This window comes from Drosophila serrata, unplaced genomic scaffold, assembly GCF_035046125.1.
Source record: "Drosophila serrata isolate PLE 108 unplaced genomic scaffold, ASM3504612v1 contig_233, whole genome shotgun sequence".
Taxonomy (NCBI): Eukaryota; Metazoa; Arthropoda; class Insecta; order Diptera; family Drosophilidae; genus Drosophila; species Drosophila serrata.
The window spans coordinates 1,014,696-1,035,257 of record NW_028257131.1 but is presented as its reverse complement, the minus strand read 5'-3'; the positions used below and the strand labels follow the sequence as shown (position 1 = coordinate 1,035,257).

General features: G+C 37.1%; 1 protein-coding gene across 4 annotated transcripts in view; it reads left to right on the top strand.

The window, feature by feature from the left end:
• The first annotated feature begins 1,408 nt into the window (after positions 1-1,408).
• Positions 1,409-20,562, top strand: part of LOC110187623 (sex determination protein fruitless) — a 133,464-nt gene continuing 114,310 nt past the window's right edge. For all 4 annotated transcript variants that reach the window (XM_086830299.1, XM_086830298.1, XM_086830300.1 and 1 more), the window contains exons 1-2: positions 1,409-3,521; positions 7,060-7,372. In XM_086830299.1, the coding sequence (XP_086686425.1) occupies positions 7,071-7,372 (302 nt within the window). In that variant the 5' untranslated portion in view covers positions 1,409-3,521; positions 7,060-7,070. The remainder of the gene's footprint in view (positions 3,522-7,059; positions 7,373-20,562) is intronic.

Genomic DNA, 20,562 nt, shown 5'->3' with positions numbered 1-20,562 from the left:
TCTGGCTTACTTGAAGTCTGTTTTCTGTTGTTTTAGACTAAAAAATATATATTGATACTTTATGCTTAAATAGAGAAAGTTTTCTAAATTATTTTTACAATCAAAATTAAAGTTGAAACTTGATTAAGATCTAAGGAATAATCCTATTATCTCGGACATATTTCAAGTACTATATTCCCTTTAAACAACATAAATATATATATCTTCCTTAATTGTGTTCGATTTTCAAATATAACATGAATAGTACTTTGTATCAATAAAATCAATTTTACTGTAACTGTCTTATATTTTCTAATATATCCCCTTAAAAATGTGTATTTAATATCGTTAGCAATTATATAAATAACGAAGTACACCCTTAACTGCTCCCATCTGTATAAATATTTTACAATCTTAAATATTTTATTTATTGCTCTGTCAAAAGCTCGTTCTAATAGCTTTTAATTTTGATTTTTAAAGTAATTTACCAAACACATTTTAAACAAAGCAGCACTTTGTTCAAAGCTAACAAATGCAACACATAAAAAAAAAGAAATTGAATTTTATAAACTAATGCAGTAACATGAAACGGGGGAAGACGAGGGCTTTGTTGGTGACGAAACAAATTTGCTGATGAAATCGCAAAGTTTGAGAGCCAAGCACGTGCGGCTCTTTGTACGTTACCGCGATATGGATCCTACTATGGACATGTGCCAAAATGGTCACCTACATGAACATGCACAGAGAAAAGTAATTTATTTAAAAAAAATAATAATAATAAATAAAGAAATTAATTAATAAAACAAACAATGAATTAAAATTGGATACTAAGTTTGCAAAATTATGTTTCCAAATGTAACAACATGATACACATCTTAGTGAAGCGCCTAGGAAGAGTTAGTTTAATTTTTAAAATGTTTAAGATGACAGTAACAAGTAGATTTATTTTTTATCAATACTTTTTCTTTCCCTTTATTTTTCTAAATATGTCATGTTATTTTTAGAGAAGTATTTGTATTCCTATGCAGGGTATTATAATTTTAGCCCGATTTTGTAACGCTGTGATATTATTGATTAGCATCATAAGCCGAGACAATCTAGTCCTCTCCGGCAGAATAAAAAAATTTAACATTTATTTTTCAAATTTTATAAGTTATATCGTTAAACTGTCAAATATTAATAGAAGTTGTAACATTTTAAAATGTTAAATTAATAAACCAGATTTTTAAACCTTATAAAAAATAACATAGAAAAGCTATCCAAATCAAATTGAATGCTGTTTTAACTTAGTTATGTTTTGTAAACTTTGATTGCGATATAGAAATATCGGTTTAAAGAATGCGTATATTTTAAGCTTAGCTATGATCAATTTCCGACTTAATCCTATAATATTCAATTGCTATTATCTGGGTATACAATGATCGGCTCTCCAAGTTACTTTCATTTCTTGATTGTTAATATTTATTTAGTTTTATAAAGTAAATTTATCTTTAGATTTTTAAAATTGATTTAAAATATCTCTAAAAGTTCGCATACCACAAAACTTCGCTTTACAACTTTTTTATGGCATTAGTCTGTTGTGGTTTATTTTTGTAACATATTGTGGCATAGTTTTTTTGGCATAAAGAGAATTGAAGAGCTCCTAAAAAATACGTCTAACTTTACAGTGTACTCCGGAGTGTGTGCCATTTTAGCCAACACGTAATTGGCCATTAACAGATGGTCGCCGGACAAAGCACAAAGGACGACACCTAATATTTTTATCCACGAAATTGAGAAATTGAATTAAAATGTGCGAAAATTGACTGCAAATTTGATGAAAGGCTCCACGCCCCGAACTAAGCATAAATGTAAAATTAATTGAATTTGCATATTAAGCACACACACACAAATACACACGCGCCACACGTGGCACAAACTGTGAGCCAGCACGCTTTAATGACGCCCGATTTAATTGTGATTGCGGGCGCGGAGACCCTGAGGTCGGACACACGTTATAAAAATAATCCCAATAAAATGCATTTTTCATGTCAAACGCCTGAGCCGGCGGAATAACCCGAATGCACGCACAGGACTTTACGGAATTGCATGCAAACAAACCGGAACCGGACATCAGCTGCCGCCACGCACATGGCTGGAGGTCCAAATATTGTCAAGATGGGGAAGGGAGCTGGACTTTGTCCCCAAGTCCCGGGTCTTGGGGCAGCACTCCGCACTCCCAGAGTGCACTCTTTGTGTATTATGTAATAAGAAAAACGAAATCACATTTCCAGTGCGGCTAATCAAATAGTCGAGCCAGAGAGAGAGGGTAAACATTCAAAGCCATTTGGCAAGCGGTCTCTTCGGACCAAAGGAACACAAAGAAACAGTCCATCAAGGGGCCCGGAAGGAGCACAAATCGGCTAACAAATGAAGCATTTGACTAAACAAGTGCCACAGCTGGCAAATGGTGGCTGAGAAGGCACCGAGCAGGCACTTTGAGAAAATTGTTGGGAAAATGCATTGAATAGATGTCTGTATTGGAAATTTTAAGACATTTAAAAATGTATTTAAAATTGTGGGATATCATTTATTATGTAAAAAATGTAGTGTAATTTTTAGGATTACCATAAAATATTCAATTCAATTATTCAATGTTATTTATTATAAGTTCTAGTGGGAAAAACTCGTTTGTTTTTGTATGTACATTGAACAATTTTTTGCATGAATTCGGACACCTTTTTATGGGCTTAAAACCACCAAATGATTATCTAAAAATAAGTAAAATTTGTTAGGTAAGATTCAGATATTTAAACATGTTTCCATCTTACATAGAATTCTATAAAAGTAATTTAAAAAGTAAATTAAAATATTCACTTTATACCATAAGTTATACTAATATTCCCATTAGGAAAAGGTAAATTAATGTAGCCTTCAAAGAAATTTATATGAATATATTACCCACATTATTCTAAATTTCTAAACGTTCTCAGAACGAAACAAAGTTGGCCTATAAACATTTCTGTTAACTAAACATTATTTTCCTGAGTGCGTTCGGGCAAGACTAAAGAGATTTTCCCTGGCCGCAAATTCAATTTATTTGCGTCTTAAAGCGTCACCAGAGCCATAAAGCAATAAAGCGGGAAAAAGGATTATCTGGGAAGTCGCATGCTATCCCCGTTGGGTCAGCAAATGTTCAACTCGGAAAACTTACTGTAGAGCAAGGAAAAAAAAAGAAGAAAAACATAAGAAACCGCGGCAAAAGTCAGCCAAAGTTGCACAGCACTCGCTGATAGCAAGCAACAAAGAAGTTTTTGTAACCAGGCAAAAAAGTAAGAGACAGTGAGCGAATTATAATGAAAAAAAAATAAAAGATGGCATTCTTAAACGATGGAAAACTTCTTGGCCGCCGTATGCTGAACAAATTGCAGCACGCACCCCCTCAAGTGGTTCAATTAATTGCAACTCACACAAAATGCATAATGAGGGCTGAAGGCGCGTACTGGCAATACGGGGGGCTTGAGGCCCTTAGCCTCCAAGTTGCAGAGTTACGGATTTATTATGTGAGTTACGTGGTGTGTGTGTGTGTATGTGGTGTATACTTATCATGTATTATTCAGAGTGTGTCGGGGGTAAATGCATCCATCGAAGCCACAACAAAAGCGGCAAACGAGTGCGTCTCAACAGCGAATTTGCGATGAGTGCGTGAACACGTTGATGTGTATCAATTAATCCCATCTGCGATAGGTACATACTTTCAGCAACTAATTAGTTGGGGTTTTTAATTAGTAAGGTTTTAACACAAACTAGAAACCGCAAATGGTAAAGATTCACTTGAGTTAAATAAGAATGTAAAGTTCTTACAAGATAGTGCACTTTCCACCGAAAATAGTTTCCAAACTAAAACCAGGTGACCCTGAATTTTACTATATATTTTGTGGACTTGTGTTCGCTTTCACTGCATCGCCATCACTAGTCATTAAAATAGTTGTGAATATATGCAAATGTGTTCAGAACTCTCAATCTCGGCGGCGCACAAAAGTAGGCAACAAAGACCGGCGGCCGCCATTGTTGCCATCGTCTAGCGGCTTTCAACTTGACGCCAACGCACTTAGACCGCCCCCTCCGCCTCCTCCCACCCCACACACACGCACTCTTATACACCCAGACGGGCACACACACACACGCATCATATCTTGACTCATTAACAGCCCCTGAGCGAGTCGCTGTAAAAGCGTTCCAGTGCAGAGATTACTTTGCCTGATACACCGAGCTCTTTGCTGGGCATTCTAGCCACAAGGACTGGCAAACTGACTTTTAATTACTATAAAATAATGATTTAAGGGATTAAGTATAAAATATATATCATAAGGAGTTTAATTTAGGTAATTTGCTATAAAATAGAAAGGTATTAAATACATGAAAGAGGCATAAACTATCGTAAATCTTTGTTTAAAGAAGTTTAATTTGAGAATAAGTAATGAACAAACAATATTTAATATTTTAAACATTTCTTCTATGAAACTGTTCTTTTTTTTCCATAATTCCTATTAAGTTTCCCTCTCTCTAAACATTGTAAATGTTTCCTCATCACTGGTGCTTGGTGTGCTCTGGTTTAGGTCTCAGGCGTCTAGCGCTCAGGATTCTGTGTTCAGTTCAGTAGGTGACACCAATGCGCCTAGGTGTTCTGGCCGGCCCACGACGTCTGGCCTATATAGCGGCCTATAGGAATATAGCCTCACCAACATCCTCCTCCTCCTCCAACAGTGCCACCCAGGCGGGCATCCTCGATGCAGTGCAGCAGACTGCGTGCACTTGACGCTATTGCTCCACTTTTCTTCCGGCTGCAAGAGTTCGTGTGCGTGCATACAGTGGACGTCATAAAAATAGGAACTAGATGCCTTTTATTTAAAGGTTAGACGTGGAGAAGTAATATTTATAAATTTCTAGGTGAATTTAGTAAGCAATTTATAATTATTTTTGAAGAAATATCTCAAAATTATTTTGATATATTTAAAGTATATATATCATATATCTCCCATCATTGTTGAAAAGTGTGTTGTGGGGTGGATCCACATCATCCTCCTCGGTGCCTTAGGCAAACGACACTCTGGGGGTGTGCCATTAGTGTCGCGGTGCGTTACCATAAAAAAGTTGGGAAGCCAAGTAAGTTAAAACAATTCGCACAGTGCGTGCCGCTGGCTTTCAGATAGATTCCCGATATCTGCATGCTGATGTAAAGTTTTCCGCTGCCTTTCGGAACTTTGGTTCCTTTTCTTACACGTAATTATGCAAAAGTTAAAAGCGAGTCGAATTTTGTATTCCGGCGTCTCGCCATTTTCAGCCAGGTAGAAAATCAGTCAGCACTTAAACTGTCGCTGTCGCGTTAAATTATGCAAAGAACCCGAGTCCTTGCAAGGTGAGTCCGTGGAAAGGTATAAGAAAATGCAAGGAAAACGTTCATTAAAAAAATGAATAAAAAAATTCAACACATTCGCATTGGTCATCCTTCGTTGGCAGAGCATTTACTGCTGGGAAATGCCCTTTTCGGGCGTTATAATTGCTTCCTGCTTCGGCCTAAATGTGTGTTGGCTGGCCACTTGATGCCAATTGGTTGGAAATTGCGTAAATACGTCGAGTGTATGTGTGTGTGTGAAAAGTCAGAGGCACACACCCAGTCGGACCGCAGCCTAGGCATTTAATTGCAAGTGACTTCAAGTGCTGGCCACCGATTTGAGGGGCGGCGGGAAATAATAATGAGGCGATTATGCTCACATTGTGGGGGAAAATGCTCCTGCTGCTGCTGGTAGGGATTGGGATTGGAATTGCCTGGTTCCCAGGAATTTCACGTTTGATGTTAGCCCTAATTGTTGTATGTAATAATCGCTAATGCGAATAATTGCCTAATTGAAATCTGTAATTTGATTATAGCTTGAAGCGGAAGCTATTTATATGTATTTGATATCTATGGAAGAGTAATTTGTGCTAAATTAAATGAATTTGAGATCCTATCTCTGTAGCCTAATTATATTTAAGCAGTAATACTAATACTCCACATACACATTTATATTGGATGATTAAACCCATTAAAATGTCTTGTAATATATTAAATAAATTTACTGCTCAATTAAGAGACATGTTCCTTTCACTCCCAGCCATCTATCTGGGCTTATTTATCACTTATCAGTTATCTCTTCAACCCCTCAAGGGAAACGCTGAAAGCTAATGGCTATTGTCGCCTCGTTATGCGTTCATGGCAATTGGCCGGGCACTTTATATGTTATGTAGAGAAGCGATGGGCCGGCACTTAATTACATGTGTTCGCCGCTCGCGGCATGTCCTCGGCTGTCAATTATGGTGTGTTCGACATGTGTACTCCATCTGCAATTGCCTGGAACTGAGAGTGTGAGAGGAGGGGTTAAAGGACACCTCCTGCAACGGAATGAGTATCAATCACAGCGAACATGTTAAAATAATTTCATTTCACAATTGAAATTAAATGCAGTCGCGTGCCGGGCCCATTTACATGACACGACTATTAAATTAAAAAACATGAATGGACACAGACACTGAAGTGATTGTTTTCCAGGGGCAGGGGAGGGAAAATAATGTTACAATGCGAAAAATACTTTAAAAAAAAAATTTAAACAATGCAAAAGAGCAGGGGGAACTTGAAGGTAATTCAAGAGATATTAATTTTGGGGCTGTAACACTTTATAATATAATTTTTAACATATAATAAAGTACCTTTTAATTAACAATTCGAATGCGGAAATCTTTGAGTTTTAAAATAAGTTTTTTACTTTTTTCTTCTACTCTTCAAATTATTAAAAGGAAATGCAATATTGTGTTGTGTGAAAAGCCAAATTTCTTCAAGAAAATCGCAGTATATAAACTAATAAAAACCCTATAACTTTTTCTCAGTGCCCTGGCAGCACATGCCATCGTTTAGTCAGCGGCAATCGTTGGCAATAAAAATGGTTTATTGACATGCCACAGCGCCATGGCTCAATGTTTGCTTTTAATTTCTGGCCCTGTCATAATTTGTCAATTGCCAGCTAATTGTTTTCTCATATTCCTCCTTTTTTTATTTACTTTCAGCCTCGATCAAAATGATGGCAACGTCACAGGATTATTTTGGCAATCCGTATGCCCTTTTTCGCGGACCGCCCACCACATTGCGTCCGCGTGAATCGCCCGTGGGCGTTGGCCACGCCCATACGCACGGCCATGGACATATGCATGGCCATGCCCACTCTCACGCCCACGGGCATGGTCATCATGGCCACGCCCACTCGCATTATGCGGCCTTGGACTTGCAGACGCCGCACAAGCGGAACATCGAAACGGATGTGCGAGCACCGCCGCCGCCATTACCGCCGCCACCGCTTCCGCTTCCGGCCGCATCGCCTAGGTAAGCCTCCCCCCCGACAGAAAAAAAAGAAAGAATGAAAAGACGGGGGAGGAAGATGAGAAAGTGAACGGAGATGATAGTGAGAGAAAACACCAGACGAGCAAAGAATTGAAGAGAAATCAAAAGCTATAAATGCATATCATCAGCAACACTCCCATCAACACTTCTCTGCTAAGTCTGCAATCAACACAACAAAGTCAACATCAGTTTTACGTTTTCTTTGAGTTCAAGTTCGAGTTCAAGTAACACTTTTGAAAAATGCCCTTAAATAATCACGCCCAAAGAGAAACTAAACTTAGATTAAAGTAGTCAATCACTTAAAGATATCAGCTTTCATTTTCAATTTGCCAATGGACTTTGAACCCATCAAGTAAAAGCTTAACTAATAACTAGAGAAATATCACGAGAGAGAAATATAATGAATAACCTATTTATCACGAAGTAAAAGTGTTTGCTACCTTAATGAAATGTAAACTAGTGCTTATTTTCTTAACTAAGTAGAAGCTGCAAGAAGTAACACCAATTTAATGAATACAAATAGCCGACTAGTATCGTAAGATAATCATAGAATTTAAGGCAGAGCATTTCAGAAAAGCACTTGTACCGTTCTAGACCTAAGTAACCAAACGTATACGTAATTCAAGCAATCCAATAACAATAACTAAGTAGAGACTTTTCTTAAAAATAAACCAGCTAAATTCAGATATTTCAAATAATTAGAGATATTAGTATATAGCCAGAAAAGGATAGAAGAAAAGGAGTTGTATACCATAGAGTTCGAGAACTTGCATATATTTAGTAGATGAACACAGCTAAAGTGAAGGGTCCACATGCTACCCTGTAATTACTTGCTATACTTAACCACAACTAACCACTTAGTAGCGCAATAATAGTTATTAATCGATCAAAAGTATACGTAAAACGAAAACCAAGAATTTCCCCAAACAAACTCCTCTTCGAAAGCAATACGATAAACAATAATTAACTTATGCATATATACATATATACCGTATACCACTAAGTTTATGCCTAACCACTATTAGTAGCCCTAAGTCCTAGGCATAGACCGAGCACCATGGCGAGACATGCACCCAAATGTAAAATGCAGAAATTAATTACCACGAGTACAAACTGTAAAGGAAAAAAAACCCCTATTGAAGCTCAATTGGCCAGACCACATAACTTCTCCCCCCAGTAGCCTAAGCTTAAGTAGTCCTAAGTACGCAAATTGTAAGGCAAACACTTTTCAAGTGAGTGAAAAATCAAGCAAACTGTGACAATTCGAGGCGTGTGACGATGGAGCAACCCCCCAAATATGATCATCAATCAACATTCCTAAACACCTCCCGGAGGAGCTGCTCTTCAATCAACACTCAACCCGAACTGGTGCCTAATGGCCCGGCAACCTAAAGTTAGTCCCAATTCTAAACTAAAGTAACCAAAGTTATTTAGCCATCATTTCTCTCTCATAAGTCTAGTCAGAAATCCTAAAAATAAAAACTAAAAACTAAAACCAAATCTGCAATCAACAAACCCACAAAATATCCCCACCAACTGGCGCGGTAAGTGAAGAGCCATTTTAATCCTAGCCTTAAGCCTCTAGCCACCGACTAGCCAAGTAGTGACTTACCTCGTAGTGCTAACCACATAGAATTCAACTGCATTTGGATGACGGGGCGGTATAGAGTCCAGATTGGAGGCGCCACCGATGATCGGCGCTGCATGTGATAAGCAAGTGTACGAAAAAAGCAATCCGTAGCTAATCGGCCATAGGCCATCGAAACTTAGCTGCATTGTGCGCATGCCAAACCAAATGAAAAATACGATACATTAAATGCTAACAAAAAACAAAAAACAGAAAATAGTAAACACTATCCGCCGCAACATGCAACGAATATCGCGTAATTAACATGCAATTTCTTTAGCGAATTTAGCTACACATGCAACATGGACGAACAAAAAAAAATTGAGTAATTATTTTACAAGGTCCAGGGAAGTCTAAATGTAGGTATTTCCTTTAAACCATCGCGTTACACGATCCCCTGCCGGGCGATAATCAAATCGAAACGGAAATGTCTCAACAAGCGTCTTAAATATGCACAAAGTGCAATGGCAAGTTCACATGCTAGAGTTCCATTAAAACGCGTACCTGTAATTGTGCTAACACCTAGCATTTGAATTGAGCAATTGGTCACACCGGAAAAGAGTAATCCAGGTCCTGCGGTCACATTGCCGGTCGAAAGTTTTTACAACTTTTTACTGGTTTCAGGGTGCATTTAGTTAACAGAGGGGTATTCAACAGTTTAAAAATGAAAAATACAGAATAAAAAACATGTTAGTACCTAGTTTGGTCACATTTAAATAAATATACGAATTGGTCACACTGAACATGAGTAATAAAAGGTCCTGGTCACACTGACTTGGGAAAGTAGTGCAAGCTTTGTCCTTTTTTGTTTAACCAAGGTTTTCGTAATTGGGATTTACTCTTTTAGGAAAACTATTATAAATAATTCTTATTCTACTTTAAAACTTGGAAAAACATATTTTACTTTCAAATTTAATGAAAATATATATGTGTATATTAGAAACAAATCCACATATAATATAGCAATAAAACCTTTTACTAGAGTAATTTGAATGATTTAATGCATTTCCACCTTGGCATATTAATACCTGCATTCCTGCATTTCATATTCAGTCAGTAAACGGAACATGTTCATTTATTGAAACAGTCGTTTTGAGCGTGTGTTCGGCCATTCGACAAGTTTTATTTCCCTCCGCTCGTAAGTCTGACGTGTTGCATGGCATGTTGCCAACTCTGGTCATGCATTTCCGTCCCAGCGATTTACTGCCGCCATGTGATTAAGTAACACGTGTAACTGCCAAAATCGCTAGTCCTGCCCAGGTGGCCCATGTGCCTGAAACATGGTAATTTGAGGCGCAACTCATAAAGTGAATAAGTCTGGACAACAAAAAATAAATCTTGGTCGAAATTAGTATGAGCCAATATTCAGGTAGTTTTAAAGGCGATCCTAAAAAAAGTTATTACCCTTTTCTCTAGTTACAAATTTAAGGGGTAATAACGAAGAAGCCGTAATAAAAGTCTTTCTTTTCTTACTTGCTGCAGGACATACTCTCCTTTGAGCAACAAAACCTAGCTCTTAAGATTTCTCAGCAGTTTACATTTAAACTATAAATATCTGTCTAAGACTGTTCCATTTAACTAATACCTTAACATAACAATTAATAACTCTTACTTGGGAAACTTACAGTGTTCCTATTTTCAATTTAATGCAGCTCATTTCGTTTTCTTGGCCAAAAGCCTCTCTTTTGTTTGGGTCTTAGCCCGGCTAAGCGACAATTTGGTGGCGTTTAAGTACACTTTAGCATTAAATAACTGACTGAAGGCCCGCGAGTAATCATAATAACCATAATAATAATGGTGCGATGGCCCCAAGTCATGTTACACCATTAGCGCAGAATGCAGAACCCAGATTCCAGAGTCCAGAGTCCAGCCTCCAGAGGCGACCCGTCTCGGCCCTGTAAATGCAATTTAATTCTGAGACTGCGAACGCCACTTGGCCAGGTCTAATGAATGCAGCAGACTGTGGAACTGGCACAGGACGAATACAAAAGGCCGGAGCTTACTCCGGAGTCTCCTCTCCTCTCCTCTCATCTCCTCTCGTCTCGTCCCTTGGTGTTGTTGGGGTTGCAAACAAGCGAGGCAGCAGCTTCCTGGCGATAAAAGTGCGTATCTCATCCTGCCTCTTTTTGGGTCTCGCTCTTTAAGTGAAAAGGAATCGCCCGTGGTTATGGGCAGGTCTTAACCTGTAATTAAAAACTGGTTAGCCCACATCCTTCCGTTTGGAATTATGTGCACTTATCCGTCCGGGAAGCCGGAAGCCCAGGCGGCCAATCGAGTCCAAATTGTTATTGACCTGCTGCAAGCACTTTCGAGTGTCAAGTGTAATTGCGGAAGTGTCCGTAAAAATGGATGAGCCTCCCCTTAACACCTGCGGCCTTATATACACACACACTGGGAGTCAATAAATCACAATTCAGTAAAGCAGTTAGCTATAGCCTAACCACTTTAAGGCCATGTTCACTACCAACAATTCCCAGCACAGCACAGCATTTGCCACTTGGTTTTTGCCAGTTACACGGTTCAACTTTTTGCGGGCTAAAATGTTTTGAACCCCCTTTCCCCATTCCAGAAAACAAAAGCCAACAAGCTGGTTTTTGTTTTTTTGCCCATGCAGTTACACTGTAAAGAAAATTAAGGCGAAAAAATGCTCAAATTAGGTTAATATGATTAGAAATAAAACCTTCTAAGAAATAAAATACAAATTTAAGTTTAAAATAGAGACACATAAAACAAGAATTTATTATAAAAAGTATTTAATTTTCTAGGATTGTATAAAAAAGTTTGAATTTAAAGTGTATTTTCCAACACATTTCGCCCTTCCTTTGGCATTTCCTTGCGGGGAAAGTTTGTCTGTGGAAAACGTGGTGTAAAACGCAGCGTGTCGTCGGGCAACTCCCGCTAATTGGATAAGAATCAGATGTTGGCACTTCATAAACTGCCAGCGCGGGCTCATTAGGGTCTAAGGTCAAGACAGGATCAGAAAGGCCAAAAGTGCTGGCCACCAAATTTAAGAGATGGTCAGCACAAGATAAAAAATTGCATTTAACAAAATTAGAAATGGTTAACTAAAGTTATTTGATTTCTTAAAGCACTCTCTATGATTCTTTTATAAGAAAATATAACTTCTTTGATTTGATTCGTACAAAAACTCGGACTAATTGCCAAGCAATCTGTGTGCAAGAGCTAACAAATTGGCAATGAATTTGATTTCAAGCTTGGACATTCGGTTGTCATTTAATAATTTATTAAAGCAATGCCATCAAAGAGAGGCTTAAGCACAGACACAAACAGTTCGAGGAAAAAGGTGCTGTTGCAAAGTCCCATAGAAATACGCTTTGTAATTAACTTTTGGCAACTGGCAAGTAAGGATTTTCCAGAAAAAGAGCTTTCCAGAAGATGTCTCACCAAATGAAAATGAAAAGGTGGCGAAAAGAAGGGAGAAAAGTGCACCTGAGTGTGGCCAACGGCACAAATCATAATTTCAAATACATATTTTGCAGGGAATGTGTTTTTCCCAAAAGGAAACCGAAAAGGCTCAGACTTGCCTCCCTCGGCTCATCATCATCATCAGCAGCTTTTGTATTGTGTGACATCTCTCACAGCTTTTCACCTGCAGTTGATGTCTCACTTGATTTACTGCTGATTACATATTATTATTTGCCGCAAATGTCTGTGGAATCGGTGGGCTAGGTGGGTTAAATCCTCCACTATATCCCCCCTTTTGCAACTCAAGATTTTGCAATTAGAGTGCACACTGAGACCGGGCGTCATATTAATCAGGTGTTTATTTGCAAATTGAATTAGTTTAATTAAACGGAAAACGGTCATGTCGAAGGTGCGTGCACTTGCAAATTTAATTACATTATTTATAATACTTCCCTAAGGCCACCGGAGTCAGATTTAGCTTCAACTTTTAGCTCTGGCTCTGGGTGCGGCTACGTGATTACGCATACGCACTGTGGCTGCAATTGGGGGGAAAATATACATACATAAATTACATTGCTTGACAACAATTTGGGTCACTTAGCGTTGCAGAATGTAATATGCGTCGGACTTTTAAAATTGCCAGACAAATGTGCGTGCGCCTGGTAACTCCTCGGTGACTCCACAATGGCAAATCACAAGCACTTGACTTGTCAGCTTACACAGTCACGTGCATCGCCCTGGAAGTTGAGAATGATTACACGGAAATGGAAAAACCCAGAGAGCCCCCCACCCACAGACCGTAGCACCCCATCTTGTTCCATTGGGACTTGTCCCCCCAGTGCACTGTGGAAAATTCAATAGAAATTATCTTGGGGGTGTTGTGTATTACAAATGAAGTACATTTATTTCTGGGAAATCGATTTTTACGGATGTAAATATTATGTCTTTTGTAGAATTTTGTAGCTTTAATTTGGCTGGAAACCTTTACAATAAATCATAGATTTATTGTTAAATAGGAATGAATTAATATAAAATTGTTTTGGAACAAGTACATCATAACATATGTGATTTATGTGATTTAAAATAGAAAAATCTAAAGAGGGTTAAGGTTTATTTATTAGAATTCTTTTCAAAAATAAATTGTAATTCAGAAATCAGTAGGGTTATAAAAACCTTTTAAAAGATTTCTAAAAGTTTGCGATGAAATTGTTGAGGTTCGAAATTCAGTTGGAGGTTTTATCGTTTAGGGTTGATGAATAATCCTTAACGAATTCGGATCAAGTTATGATTCAATCTTAAAATTCTAGCTTAAAATTATAAGTATTTTTTAATGTTATACTTAGCTTCTTCTTGTTTACATTTCTTCTCCCAGTGTACCAGACGATGCGTCTGAGTGTTGCATATTTCATTAAAAATATTGCATCTCATCCAGCAGCGCAACCCTCGCTTCTTTTTGGTTCTAGTTTAAGGCCCAGACCGATGTCAAGCAGTGGCAAAATGGCGCACACCGATGCTCCAAACGCACACACATGCGTAACACTTAGGCGCCTTGCCAACAAGAAGTGCGTAAGTGCGTGAGGGGGATGGTTTTGAGGGTGGACACTGAGAGAAAATGCGCGACGAATAGTGTTTAATCCAACAAAATGATAATTTAAAAACATTATATTTAACATAGAACATTTTTCTAAAAATGTTTTGGGCTTTTTAAAACCCTAAAAAATGTGCCTTAAAAAATAATATGATATATTTTAGGTAATGAATTCAGTGTTTATTCATATTCTATTTATTTGTTTTATTTGTTTATTATTTTTACGATAAAAAAATTTTGAAGTCTAATTATACCCTTGCAGGGTATAATTTTAGTCAGAAGCTTGCACCTCATTTCCTACCACATTAAGTATATATATTCTTGATCGGGATCAACAGCCAAGTCGAACTAGTCATGTCCGTCTGTCCGTCCGGCTGTCCGTTTCTACGCAAACTAGTCTCTCAGTTTTGAAGCTATATGAATGAAACTTTGTAGTCGGAACGGGCCGGATCGGACGACTAAATCATATAGCTGCACTACGAACGATCGGAAAATGTTTAGAAAAAAAATTCTTACTTGTCCAATTTTCAACAGATTTTCATATAACTTGAGATAAATTCTAGAATTTCGGTTTTAATTTTTTGAAAATCAGTTTACTATATCATATAGCTGTCATATAAACGATCTTTACCTATAGGGGAAAACGCAAAACTGTGAATGTAAAACTGTAAAACAGAAAATATGTTTTTTTACATAAATATATATCATTTATATTGTATTGATTGCTAGTGAACGATCTGAAACCTGCAAGGGTTGGCGTGCCGAAGTTAGCTTGTTTTAACATCTATTTAAGTATTTTTAAAACAATAATGACTTCTAAAAGATGCAATAATTTTTTTAGTCTTTCCGACTTCTCCCCAAATTTCTCTCAGTGTCTTTTGGGGGTGGTTTTGGATGCTTTTCGCATTGCGTGAGTGGGCAGCCCCCGTTTCGCAGGGAGAAGAGGAAAAAGTCAAGAGGGCTGTGCTGCGTCATTTGTGCGTGGGCGTTCGAGTTGCGTACCGCCCTCATACCCGCCGCCATTTTCCACACCCCACCCTTTACCACACACCCCCCTTCCCCCCATGAAGCACACACCCACCTCCATTTGTGTTCATTTGTTTGTTTCTTCGGTTGCAAAAGTGAAACTTTTTCCTTTGGGTGCGGGAGCTGTAAAACTTGCGGCCAACGAGTTTCCTCTCGCAAGCCTAATGCAACTTATTGAATTTTCGAGTGCATGGCTTAGTTGATTTTCCTCCCGTTTCTTTTTTTTATTTTTCTTGCTCCTGCATCTTTTAATTAATGCAGCTAGCTGCACTTGAGCTAGTACAGGCAGAAAACATGGGCAAATACATATGTAATGTATATACCATACATTTAATAGAAGCAAACGCCTTTTGTTCGGTCCCCGTCCCTCGGGGGGCAAGGGGAATTTGTTGCCTACTTTTGTGCGGCGTCTCGGGCCCGCCTCAAAGTATGCCTCGCCCACCTGGCATTGGCAACCACCAAACAGCGGATTTGAGTGAAAAAATGAAAAAAAAAATAGAAAATAGAGAATAAAAACAAACATTATGAGCGAAATGAATAGTTAAAATAGAGAGAAACCGCCAAGGAAGAGACACAAACGCAAACACAGACCAAAGACGGAGACGGAAACTGGGATGGACGGATAGACGTGGAATATGTAACAATATTTCCAACGCCAACGAATTTAATCTAATTAACTTATGACATTTAGCTTGAACTACTGTGCCAGAAAGGCAAAAAATAATAATGAAAACAAAGCAGAGTCACCTGCGGATGATAGGGGAATGGGTCGTGAGAAATAGGGTGTGCATTGTATAACAATAATTTATTGAAAATGACACTCAAACATTTAAAAAACATAAAATAATAAATTTAACTTATTCAAAAGTAAATTTAGTCAAGTCAACTTAAACTTAAACATTTTCATTAACAAATAAAAATTCAAATATTTTCAACTCATTTTAAACGTAAATATAATTATTTAAACATTTTCATAATTGTTCTCACATCTTTTTAACATAAATTTGTAAATTTATTTAATTAAACAACATTTAACTTCTCTAGAAATAAATTTCGTCAAGTCGATTTAAACTTAAAAATATTCAAAGATGAAAGATGTTCAAAGATAAAAAAGTTATTTTGTATTACTTTAATTTATTTATTCATTTAATTTATCAAATTTTTTTGGGGAAAAAAATACTTAACTTCTTTAGAAATTATTTTGCCAAGTCAATTTATATTTATTTCTATATTTATTTCACATTAAAAATTAACTGATATTTAACTTTTCTAAAATTTAATTTCGTCCAGTCAATTCAAACTTACAAACTTTCAAAGATGAATCGTAATGAATAATATTTTTAATTACTCCTAACAAACGTAAATATAAGTATATTTTCTATATCTATTTAACATTTTCGCCATAAGAAGTGTGAGAAAAGTTCAGTATATTATTATTCAGAAAATGTCTATTAATATCACATAAAACTTTCTACTGACTAGATAAGTTTTCTAGAATGCAACCCATCTTCTTCCCAGTTTCTATTTTTCTGAGGACATTACTCTATGACTCTTCTATGACTTTCAAAGCATCCTCTTAATTTATAACTTTGCCAGTTTATTGAAGTGACATTAAACCGGAAGTGCTTGGAAAATTAAAAGAACACTTGTAAGTTTATAGAATGTTGTATGAAAAGGCCATGAAGTATTATTTAGACGAAGGATAAGTTTAGTTAATGATCAAGGATTTTTCTTCAGATCAAGCTTAATTTAAAGGTAACTCTTTAAGAGTCTTAATTTTATATAAAAATATTTATAAATATTTTTCAAATAAAAATTAAGTTTTCTCTTTTGTCGATTAATAACACTATTTAAGCAGCTAAAACTATTAGAATATAAAATATACATACGTTCTTCAAAATACTTCAAAATATCTAATTTTTTTAAATTGTTAACCCTTAAGACTTCAAGATAAACATTCAAGTTACCTGCTTAAGAAATTACTATTCTAAAAAAAATCACAAATTCCACCCACAGTGCGCGACATTTGGCGACTCACGAACGCATCGCCAACGTGCCACAAAAAAAAAAAACAAAAAAAACGAAATGCGAAGCTGCAACGAATACTATGCCTCTGCATTCTCCATAAGCGGCTTTAGTAATTTTGAGCATTTTGCCCCCCATTTTGGGGGCACTTCTTTTTGCCGCAGAGAAAATGTAACCTTCAGCTGCTGTCACAGTTACCTGGTCGCCCACATTTACCTTTTTGGCGCCATGTGCGCAGCCCATAAATTCCGCTCAGTTGCTGCCCGAGTTTGGCGAATTTTACGCTTTTACTATGCCCCAGCTTTTCCACCCAGCACTTATTGTCTTTTTGCACTCATGGAGAATTTTTCGCCGATGGACTGCCAATGCAATGCCTTTCATACGGTTAGTAAATGTCGAAGCGTCGCGGTCATAAAATCGCCCAGCTCTCTATATGCATGGAAAGGCTCGGGGAAGAAAGCCGAACTCAGTTCACAAGTGAGTTTGGAAGAAATAAATGTAAAACAGTACTTGTTTGTGTCTTGAAAAATAAAATTAAAGAAAATAATCAAAGTAAAGATGTTATTTAATAGGAAAAGCTACTTACTAAAATCTTACTAAAATATGTTCCAAACAAAAATACATTACATAAATCACCTTTAAAAGTCAAAGAAAATATTTGGTCAAATGTTCAACAATGTGAACATTTTATTTTTCCATGTTCAACAGGTTTAAATCCTATAAAATCTCTATTATTTTATTTTAAAATATTTTTCATTAGTGAAACTTAATTAAATTGAATTAAAAGCTACATGAAATTAATTATTAATCAAAGTATGTGCTAATACAAAGACCAACTAATTTAAAATATATTAAACATTTCCAATGCAGTTATTACAAACCAATGACTCCCTATAATAATGAGCCTAAAGTCTTATGAAACCTTTTTATTTAATCTAATAAATTAATTATAAATAATCTCATGCATTTAATACAAATAAAATGAATACAAGACACAAAAATATTGTCTAAGAAACTCAAATGCAATCCAATTCCCATGCCCTGTTTGTCTGACAATTAAGTGTTTGTATAGTTGCAAACTTAATTGATAAATTGATGGACATTTAAATGCCCAGCCAGGAGCCATTAGGGAATCGCATCAGCAGCATAATAATGTCAGGCCATGCCAACGACCATTTTTGGCCAATTTTAAGCCAAAGCCAAAGCCACCGACCGGCCAAAGACCAAAGACAATGCAAATTTCAGGCCAGATTCCATTCCATGACATGGCCCGGCCACTGTGCCTGTGCCTGTTTCTGTTGCCTGTTTTCAGTTTTCCGTTGGCCATTGCCCATTTTGTGGGCCCACCATCAGGTTGCCCATTTTGGCCACTGGGCACTGGCATTGAAATTGGCCAGGCCAACTGCCTGCCTGCCTGCCTGCCGCCGGGCAGCCCAATGAAGCTATTATTTGTGGGCCCGCAGAACACAATTGCTGTCCCAACTCCGCTTCAACGCTCCTCCAGGCGGCCTCCTCGTAGGTGTCACTTACATAAATGGCAAACGATGCACTAGAAAAAAATAGATGTATATATATATGCTCATTTTTTATACACTTGCAAGGGTATTATTCATGCAAGTAATTTTTTACCTCATAAATCATGTATGTATATCCTTTATCCGCAATATCAGCCGGTCGATCTAGCCATCTCAGGCAGATATAATTTAATTACAATTTTACAGCACTTTTTTAAAAATTTATAAAAATTTTAATTTGCTTATATTTTGAATTGATTACATAGATTATATTAACACTAACATAGGAGAACTTTATTCCGAATAAAAATAATGATTATAAGGTTTAGTCTCAGTTATACGTTTTTTTAAGCTTTGATTTATCGATAAGTAAAGATTCAAAGATATTTAATGCTTATTATTGATCGATTTCTTATTTCATCCTATAATTCGATTGCAAACTTCAAGTCTATATAAACTTCGGCTTCACGAAATTAGTTTTCTTTCTTATCTAAATATAATTCAATTATTTGTAATTTTTTTCTCAGACTCTTAAATTTTAATTTTATTAATTTGTAAACTCATGGTGTAATTCTTGTTTCAGTGAATCACACATTTATTTGTTCTTGTCATATAAATACTAAGACTTCTGATTAAAATTCAGACATAAATTATTTTAAAACTACCCAAAATAATATTTTTAAATATTTTGATTAAAAAAATAGATAAGACTTTTGGTTTTCCGGAATTTTTTAACTGCTTTTCAGTTGTACAAAAAATAAGTACTTTTAAAGCTATAAATTATTTAGGGTTTTTTAAAAATAATATTTGGTATTATTACTTATTTAAGAACCCTCTTATCAGATCAGAATTCAGCAAAGTAATTCTGAATTCATGTTTATTCTCATGACCAAGAATACTAAAAATTATATAAAACCAATCAATATTTCCGTTTTGAAATAAATAATTAGGTTAATTTCCTACAAACAAGAAGTGAATATATATCTTTAAATATAACAACTTTAAATATTTTAAAATTGTTCATTACAATCGTTAAGTAAACATAGATTGTTCCCACTAAACGCTTAGCAATCTTTTTCTCCAAGTGCATGACTCTCCATGGCTTCGAGGGAGTATTGGCTAATCGTGTTTTGGGAGGGAATCCCATTCCAGTGGGGGACCTCCTTCTGAACCCCCGCCGCACGTGCGCCGCTGTCTTTCACTTGTCCTGCTGGCATGGCCTCCGCCACGGGAGCACTTTTCGCAATTAGCCCGGCGAAATTATCTCCCCGACTATCGGGGCTCTGCATCTGTATCTCAGTATCTGTATCTGTATCTGTATCTGCACTTGTATCTGTGTCGGCTAGTCAGCGATTGTTGCATGCAACAATTTAACTAGATTAGACCCCATCGTCGCGTCGATTGTTCTGCAGTGGCTACTTGCTACTTGCTACTGCTGCTCCGGCTGTTCCATAAAAAAGTGGCATTCCTGACGGAAGAATCGTCTCTGGTCTAATCTAAATGTTTAGTCCGGACATTTGATGGCCAACATGCGCCGTCTACCATTGAGTGGCAGTTCCAGCTCCAGCATGAGCTCCAGCTTGAGCTCCTGCACCAACTCTGAGTCCACCGAATCCACACTGTCAATCCATCCTCTCTTTGCCCCCGGGCTGCAAACGGTGGCACTTACAGTTGCACTTGCGGACTGCCGGCAGTGGCAATTATTGGTTTCCACTCGCCATTCGAGATTCGGGATGCCAAGAGGAGGTGTGGAGTGGTTTTGGAGTGGATTGTTGGACCACCGAATCAGCGGCTTATGCCGCATTAACCCATTGACCTTGATACGGGGCGGAGGCGGGGGCGTGGTCAGATCTCGGCGGCACGTTTTTGCGCCACTTTTCCGTAGGCCAACAGATTTACACAGACAGAAAATTGGGAAGAACGAATAATGGAAATAATGCCATTAAGTAATTTAGGTATTTTGTAC